At 34.1% G+C, this 9,872-nt stretch overlaps 1 protein-coding gene across 1 annotated transcript in view; it reads right to left on the minus strand.

The window, feature by feature from the left end:
* Cntln (centlein) overlaps positions 1 to 9,872 on the minus strand; it is a 285,607-nt gene that overhangs the window by 52,014 nt on the left and 223,721 nt on the right. The window contains exon 19 of the mRNA XM_033757653.1: positions 1,238 to 1,429. Coding sequence (XP_033613544.1) covers positions 1,238 to 1,429 — 192 coding nt within the window. The remainder of the gene's footprint in view (positions 1 to 1,237; positions 1,430 to 9,872) is intronic.

The following is a 9,872-nucleotide window of genomic DNA, read 5'->3' on the forward strand; positions in this document are numbered from 1 at the left end:
AGATCAAAGAACATCTTAATGATTTTACCTTCATGCACATGAAATCTAAACACTAAAATGCTTAATTTGTACATTTCATGCACCTTTTCGGAGACAAAAACATCTTTCAAGAGAAGATACATGTCCAACATTTGAACAATTATTTATCTAATATTTCTAACATTAATATAAGGGGTTTGGACTTAAAAAATGCTAAGGCATGTTTTACATGTAAAAATTATCTGATGATGCTCAAGAAACATTTCAATCAATGCCAGTTTTATACCTATTATTAACAAAGCAGAATCATACACTCACTTATTTTAAATTTATCCTACTTTATTAATAATCCTACACTAAAAAAATATTTTTGATTGAAAACAACTGAAAAGCTTTTTGACAATTCAGTATTCTGACAGTCATTCTCATTCCGTTTCGGTGTACTATGTGCCCTAATAATCTGACTTTTTTCTAGTGACTCCCATTAGTTATGTGCCGGCATACCTTGCCTTTTATTTTCCAACTACCAATCACCCTAATGAAGAAAATAATCAAACATGGAAAACAAACAAGTTTGCTTTAAGGAATATGAAAATGGACTTTCCAATTAAAACTCATGAATCCCATTTCCGATAATTCTATTTACACTGAGGTGTCAGCCTTACTTTTAAGTTGCTGGCTGCTGCGCTTGGACGTACACGTAATTCCTATAAACACAGGAACACTGTGTGTTCACCCCACTCTGTTCAGCTGGCTGAAATCTACGAAACCAATCTCCCTCTGACTTCTGTTCCCCTCCCTCCCCTCGCTTCCCTTCTCATTTCCTACTAAGGACCAAAGACAGAAGGTCAGAGCCTGGAGGTGAGAGGAACTCCACGTACCCCGCAGCGTGAAGGCTACGGTTCAAGGTGCGTCTACGGTGCAACGGTCAGCACTCCAGACCCGACTGTTCTGTTCGGTCGAGGCGGGCACGCAGAACAGAGAAGAGTCACATGTTGGAGAAGACAATGGTCAATTACCATTAGCTCCTAAACTAGGATTTCATCGTTCCTGGTCATTTTGTTAAGAGAACAGTACCATGAATTACCAGATAAGAATCTACCAGGTTAAAATTACATAATGACGTAAAAGTAGTACCACTTTTTGGATTATTTACACCAATTTACCTTTACTAGAGTAAATTAATGCTGATATAAACTTGTCTGAGGATGCAGTGTTTGAATATGTTTTCGTGCTTAACAAACTTCCTATTAATCACCTTTAGTTCGCACTGCAGCCGCTTCATTCCCAAACCCACGCTCCTTGAGGAGCCCAGCGACGTAACTGATACACATGGAGCTGCTACTTGGGCAACTTCTTCTGCCAAACTTGTGATTTCGGATGAGGACTCCAATTTTTTAAGTAGATCTTCATTTTCTTTCCGAAGCCCAGCCAAATTCAAAGTTAGCTTCTTAAAAAAAGAAAATAAATATAAGAGTAACTACAGTTAGTCTAACAATTGTCAGCATAAAATTCCACAGGTAGAAAAATTCCGAGGAAAAAAATTACTCACTAAAATAATTATTATAAGAACTTTACAAAAATTCTACCCTCTTTATTCCCTTTTGCTAGAGTTGTAAGGCTTATACATTTCAACAAAATAAAGCAGCTGTACCCAGTCTTCAGGTTGAACAATTTCTTTCTCTTCACATATACATCGATGAGTCAGAGATTCATAGACTTGATAACTCTGACTTCAGGTCTGATGCACTTAACTTGGCAAAAGTTGTTTATTCCACTGGGTAGGTCTTACTACCCTATATAGCAGCCAAAAGATTCCCATTTAGCAACATAAATGTTCAGTCCAATTAGCAGATGGGGCTCGTTAGGGATTTAGTTCAAGTAAATAGCATGCAAACAAACTTGCTCAATTTTATGTACTTGATCAATAATTGACAACTCTCATTTATAATGTGGAGGTAAAACTGCATTAAATTCCTAACATCTGAATTTTTAATAATATACATATTTGCTAAGTGACATACTACTAACATTTTCACGGAGTGTAAAAGTAACTGTCAATGTTAGCCTTGAGCCTCCCTGCAAGCAGCAGGATGTCACCCAACTGCGGCAGCATAGCGACTCAGAGCTCCTCAAGAGGGTAAGTGCAATGCTGCTCCTCCAAAGCTTACAGCAGTGTCTAACATAAGAGACCAGCAGACAAAATGACACATCTCTCGGAAGGGAAGAGAATCTTTGTTATGATTACTATTAGGCACAGCAAGAGATGCAGCTAAAGTACACAGTAATACAAACTGATATATTATTTAGGTATTAACACTATATTTAAACACTACTTCTAGAAACTCTCCCAATGAAGCCACAATTAAATGTTTCTGTATATGCATATGGTTAAATATGAATATTTCAGGCCATGAATTCAAAAGTAGGGCTTGATGTACTCTTCAAACAAGAGTATGTTTTGATGAAAAATTTATTTCTTTGACTATATTTTAGCCGATGGTCTAGAAGTATAGCTTTAAAGGCTTTCATGAAACATTTATTCATGAATTGTCCTAAGTATACCAAACAGTTAATATCTAAAAATGAACTCATAATTTCCCTAAGTATGAAAATCTTGGTTATCGTCCAAACTTGAATCTACCTTCCTCCTTATGTATTTGTTCTATATGTTCAGTCAGCTGTCAGTCTATAAATTACATTCCTTCGTATTCCTTTGTGTTACTCTTTATGCACACCCTCTTATCTCACTACTACTACTTCGAAAAGCACCCTTTTCTTATTTCCCTACCACTTTTTATACAACTTCCTCAAACAGCACTGACCTGTAAATTCCTCATTCAAAGCCCTTCAGGGAGGTCTTCAACCCAACAAGAAAACTCAAATGTCTGAGGGTATCAAAGCTTTCTAACACTTGAGGTTCAATTTGTGTTTCAGTTAAACACAACCTGAAGTCAAATTTGCCTGCCATTTCCCATCTATAACTTTAAATACAGTTTCTTCTACCTGAAGCACCTCTCGTCTTGAAAAGGGCAACATAATATTTCCTTCTTCACAAAGCCTTCTTTTTTCCTTTGCTCCTTATTTGCTTCACCAAAGTAGCTTCTCCATTCTCTTGGATCCCACAGAAGTATGCATGTTCCTTATCTCTAAACCCTCGTTAATTAAAAATCCTTGAGAGAGGGGACCAGGGACTTAGCTCAGTGGTGCCAATGCCTGCCTTGCAAGCACAAGGTCCTGAGTTCGATAACCAGTAACAAAATATAAACAAATAAATAAAAAATAAAGAGGACTGGGGATATAACATAGTGACAATGCCCTAGGTTCAACTCCAGTATTACATGAAAAATCCTTAAAAGGATGATATTTTTGTCCATTAATAGGTTTACCATAGTATACAATCTCAAAACAATTGCCTTACATGCAGTAAGAACCAAAGCAAAGGATTAAAAATTTAAAATTTCTATTTGTAGTCTATATGGTGCTAACAAGACACACATAATTGCAGCTTTTATTCACATTCTATTAATTTATTACCATATAAGCTAAAATGCATATTAATAATATTTGTTAAGCTTTTGCTTGGAAATGTGTACCAGGGTGTACCTCAATTTTGATGTTAATGTTCTACATCTGTATTAGACTTTGTGAAATTTCAATTTTGTAAGACAACTCATTGCTATAAGTATAGGCAGAATCCCCAGCAACACAGGAGACTAAAATTTGATAAGGCTCTTTTTTTCCCTATGAATAGCCCAGGTGGCTTCTCTCACTTGTTATACTTGTATGCTATTATATTTCTGTTGATTTTACCCATGCTAGCAGATCCCAAAACTACAAATGTATCTCTTCTAAGGAAAAAAACCAAGCAATAAATATATTTTCTAAAAGGCATGCATATGTCAATTTCAACTTCAATGTAACAATATAAAAATATAAATGAAGAAACAATTATTACGCATTTATATTTTATCAAAATATATTTTGATTAAAAGGTTCTTTATAATCGTTAAAACATCGCTAATACTACATATATTACATAATTATAATATTACATACATGTATGTATAGGAATGCTGCAGAGTACTTGTTAAAATAGGGGAATATGTAGATAATTTAACCCATCAGTTTGAAGTCCTTTGCTTATTCCTTGGAATGCTAGACTAATAGTTTAAGTTCCATTACTAACTTTTCTCAGTTTAGGTTTTTCTTCTTTTGTTCTTTCTCTCACCCCTCCCTCAACTCCTCCTTTCTCTTTCCTCCATCCCCCCACCCCTCTGTGTGTGTGTGTGTGTGTGTGTGTGTGTGTGTGTGTGTGTTTGTCTCTGTTTCTTTCTTTCACACTGGGGATTGAGCCCAGGGCAAGAATTCTACTTATCTCAGATATGTTATACATGACACATGAAGTATAAACAACTTCAGCTTGCTCACACTTGGATTGGCTGCTTTGGTGGGTGACCTTATCTAGTAAAATTGTGTTGTAAAATCTACCAATAAATTAAGAATAATCTTAAAATTGTTAATATTTTTTGTTTTATTCAGGAGCCTGCTTATTTTTCTATTATTTTCCATGTTTAGATACTTATAACATTAAAGTTACATTACATTTAAAAGAAAAAAAATAAAGCACAGAGAAAAGAATCATGATTTATAGATTCTAATTCTCTGAATCTATTTTTTTTTTTTGAGATAGGGTCTCACTACTTAGCTCAGGGTAGCCTCAAATTCACGACAATCCTACCTAAGCAGAGTGCTGAGTGTTGGAATTACAGGTGTGCGCCACCATACCTATTAATCTATTAACTAACAGTTGAGTTACCTTGTGTATGTGACTGTTTTTCCTGTTAAAAAACACAGATAATGCTTGCCTACCTAGAGAAAGAAATTTTGAGCACAAAATTTTCAAGATATCTGTGACAGTACTGGTAGATTTTTATGTGCAGCATGATGGGTACCTCTATTATTTTGTGGTAAACTACAGTCTGAGACATGTCTTATAGCTGAGGACAATGATAAAAATATTGTTTAATACAGGGATATAATAATCCTATATAACCATAGCAGAAATGTGATTTTGCTTTAAAGCACAGCTACTTACTTGATTACAACCAACTTAGGATACTTACCAGGCTACCTGCATACTGACCTATGTACACTTGTAACCCTGTATTTCCAACTCGGCAGTCTTCTAGAAGTCTATTTTAATCTAAAAGTTAATCTCAGAATCAGTGCTTGGATTTGTTTTAATTTTTGTATGGTCAGTTATTTCTAATCAAAGACTACAAAATAGAATATTTATAAAAATTTAAAACTAGAAACTACTTTCTATGTATTTATTTAAATAGAACACTGGGATAGAATGTGAGCCTTAAATGTAACTGTTACATGAAGTAACCAAAGCAGAAAAGACAAGTACTTCATGATCTCACCTACCTGCAGAATAAAAAGTAGATCTCCTAGAGGTTGAGAGTGGAATGGTGACTACCAGAGGCCAAGGGAGAGATGGGGGACAGAGAAAAGCTAATCAATGGAAGCTAAGCTACGGTTAGATGACAGGAAGTTCCAGTGTGCAAATGAACAGTACAATAATTACAGGTAACAATAATATACTATATATTTTTTAAAGCTAGAAGAAATACATGATACTTGAGTATATGCTTAACTTGATTTAAACATTAAATAATGTATATATGTATTAAAACATTACATGATACCCCATAACACAAATTTTATGTTTTTATGTAGCAGTTAAACTTTTTAAGTTTAAATATAACATTGAAGAAAAGTAAGTCTGAAGAGGAACACTGCAAAAAATTATAAGGAGAAACAAGACCATATACACAGAAGAGCTTGTGTGTGTGTGTGTGTGTGTGTTATTGGGGACTGAACCCAGGGCCTTCACAAGGAGCTATTTTTAGAAATTTAAAAGCCCTTTTAATAATATAATCCCTAATAATTTCCCAAATAATATACTTTTTATATTCTCTGATCTTGATGTTTCTAAAAAACAAAGTATTCAAAACTGTACTATCCAGTGGACATGACACTAGATGTTGTCATGCCTGTAAAAAGAGCTTTTTTTGGGGGGGTACCAGGGTTCAAACTCGGGTCCTTGCACTTGTAAAGCAGGTGCCGGAACCACTGAGCTAAATCCCCAACCCGATGCTTTTGCTATTCACATGCTTTAAGAGCAGCACTCCTAAGCAAAAGAATAGCATGAGATAGGTCTTCACCTCTAATAAAAGATGACTTGGACCTACCATCTTTTTTTTTTTTTCTGGACAGTAACTACCCTTTAGCATTCAAAGATACAGTTTACTTTTCCCTGTAAGTTTTATGTCACTAGACTAAAGACTTAAAGTAATGAACCATTTGAAAAATTTGAAAAATATTTATTAATTGGGGTAGTAGGATCTGAAAAGTAGACACAAGTTCTAGAAAACCCAGACAAAGATGAGGATGAATGCAGCAATTACAGGAGCAGAAGTTCGGGGAGGACCCTGGACGACATATTTGGCATCAGAACTCCTTTCGGTGCATGCTGTGGCAAATGCTGGGTGGTCAGTGTTGGAAAAGGTCCATTAGTAACCAGAAAACTTTGAGATCCAGATCCTATCTTCAATTATTCTGCAGTTTTCAATAGTTCTTTCTCTTTTTGAAAACCAAAGAGTTTGACAGTTAAAGAAATCAATCATGAATGGAGGTACTCCATCTTGAATTCACTAAAATCTCCAATCTTAAATTCTGCAAGACTGACATGACATATCTAATACTGAATATACAAATAAGTTCATTTTTATTCTCATAATCTGATTAGTCTGGTTCATACTTAAGTACAGGTAAAAAATTTTTAAATTTAATTTTTATTTTATATAAATTTTGATAAAAATTGATGTAAAGGAACGGAGAGAAAAATTCTACTTTAACAAAATCTATGTGAATTTTGTAGGCAAGAACCTTCTAAAAAGTCACTATAATCCTTCGGTAAATAGAGTCAATATTCTTTAATTTGGAATGTTATACTTCTATGAGAATAAAGCAGAAAGAAATAAAATTCTGTATATTTCCATATGCAAGATTAAAATCTACCATCATATAACTCAAGGTTATATGAGATATCAAGACAATTACATTAACTTCTAGGCCACACATATTTTCCATATAAGTACTTAGGAAGATTAATATTTCTGATAAAATATTTTTCAAGTTAAGTAACAGAGTTTAAATTTAAAGCATGAGTTTTACTTTATTATGATACTTGAGAACATCAAGAGTAAAAACTTCAAAAACCCGAAAGAAAAAGGTCTTAGGCAGAAATGTAATTATCTATGTAACAAAATATCTTATGAAAAATCCACTGTTACTACATCACTCACTTATAAACCATTTTCTGACACATGCAGTTATTAACAGCCTACAGCATGTTTCACAAAGTGTCAAGCAAATGAAGGTAATATAGAGGACTTTTTACCAATTCTGCTCGTAGTTAGACTTCAGTAGCCTTTAGAGACCATCAAGTACCCTTTGGCTAATTGGCCAATGGTAGATTAATCCTCTTTTTATTCTAGCAGCACTATTTTAACATCCATACACTCTGTCAGTGCAGTGTCTGAATGACAAAATAATATTGTGCATGAATAATAAGCAGAAAAGTTAAATTAACATTTCATGTTTTACATGCCATACCTATGTGTCAGGGAACTTTCTAAGTCACTGACATTCAACTCTTTAAAATAATCTCATGTTGACGTCTTATTGAGGTGAATTTTCCTAATTACTGCTAATTGCCTATCAAGAAAAAAAAAAAAACTCTTTATGGAATGCAGTTGTCTAGCACAGATGAGCCCAGCTCCCGCATGCACATTAAAGACAAAGCATGACACGTAAGGTGGTACTTTGTTATAAGGTCATACTAAATATGGTTTGCAATTAACTAAGCAGTCTTTTATGGTACAAAAAATGCCAGTCTGTCCTGATGTGTTCAAATTAGACTCATCACTAAAATGTGGATATCCATATATGGATAAGAGATAAGCTGCTCTCAATAACATTTACAAAGTTTTAAATTAATTTAATGCCCTTACTCTTGCTAATGCAAATTCTGGCTAATGTACAATTAAAAAATTGCTTTGTAAATATGTTTGAATACAGTTGTTCAAAATCAAAGTCCACACTACTATTTCAAATGTCAAGTTGTTCAAAATAGCTTAGTAACACCTTTACTTCTCCAAATAACCTTAAATACTGAAAATATTTCACATGTCTTCTTTAATTTATATTAATACTTTTGGCATTCTAGGCATTTCTAGTAAATTAAATTATGTGATACTAGGAACATCAGATATTTAAAAATAATCTGAATAACTAAGCTAATGTACTTTTAGTGAATTAGAGGTAAATCACATCACTCCAACTTTTGTTCCTACAACTATATGAAAAATAATAGAAAATAAGTGTGCATCACATGTGAAATTTGGAAAATTAACTTCTACTATTTACTTTTATAGGAAAAAAACTAACATTTGCCTATCTATAGAAAGAGCTTCACTACTGCTGTTATTTCAAATCCTCTACTGAAATTTCCAGAAGGAAAGCTCCCATTACATATCAGATGAAAAGAGAGAAAGATAATTAGAACAAAAAGTACATTCACAGTAAGTTATCATCACTACCAAACTAATTTCTCAATGTTCATTCAGTGATACTGCAAGTTCAGTCAAAGCCCTCTAATATTCGACCTCACAACACACTCTTTTTACGGTGAGACTCCACTGCATCCCTGTTCCAACTGCTTTTCTCAATCGGAATGAAAGAGAATGGCAGCACCACTTCGTGTTCTACAGGAGAAACTATCTGTGTACCTGTTTTTTCCATTCCTTCTCCCACTTTCTACTCCTTAAATGGAGCTAATTCAACATAGAAATATCTGTTCCTCATGGGTACTATACACACTCACATGCTTTTCAATTCTAGTTTCTCTCTATCCTTTTGTATTTTTTTCAGTTACTGAAGTTATGTGGGTGCAAGAGGAAAGAATTAAAACCCCACTTAAACTACCCAAACGATCAAGTAAAAAAGAAAATAAATAATGCCAAATCAACAAAAATGTTATTGTTTGGGGGTAATATTTACATTGTATCTATTCCTAAAGAAATGGTGACTGCTATCAGGAACAAGTCATCAAACTTTAGTGTCTACAGAAGTCTGGGGACAACTTGGTCCTTCTATGGTTCAACTTGATTTCACTAAAGTACAGATTTCAATACTCTTGATTACTTTTCTGCCTATTGGTGTGGTATTAGAATAGTATTATTATTTCTTCTGTAATGTATTTTCTTTTCAATGCAGCCTTTGTGGACTACCCTGGAGAAGTGAATGTCCATATGCTGTATTGTTACTGTCGGTGAGAATCTAACTCATTAAAAACAGCTCATAATACCTCACTCTTTTTTTTTTCAGCTTTAATTGAGTTTATTGGTACATTTTAGGGATACAGTACAGTTACAATCATTGTTGGGATCTTGTACCTCCACAAGACAAGTCTTGATTCTCATTTTTTCCCCTTACCTCAGCCATCCCTTCACCCCCTCCTCCCCTCCCCTTCTACAAACACTTTATTTCCATCTTTTCATTATCTCACATTTTTTTATTTTCTCTTATTACCCTTCCCCTACTCATCCCACCTTCCCTACACCTTTAGCTCCTTTCTCCCCTTTTTGAAATGTCAGTAATCTTATTAGGATCTTATGTATTATTGCAGATTATTCACACCAGAGAAAGTATTTGGTATTTACACATGTGTGACTTATTTATTTCACTTAGGAGTATATCTTCAATATGTATCCATTTTCCTATGAATGAATCTATTTTCTCATTCTTTATGGCTGAGTAAT

This window comes from Fukomys damarensis, unplaced genomic scaffold (genome assembly GCF_012274545.1).
Source record: "Fukomys damarensis isolate Sample0158 unplaced genomic scaffold, DMR_v1.0_HiC HiC_scaffold_31, whole genome shotgun sequence".
NCBI classification, from domain to species: Eukaryota; Metazoa; Chordata; class Mammalia; order Rodentia; family Bathyergidae; genus Fukomys; species Fukomys damarensis.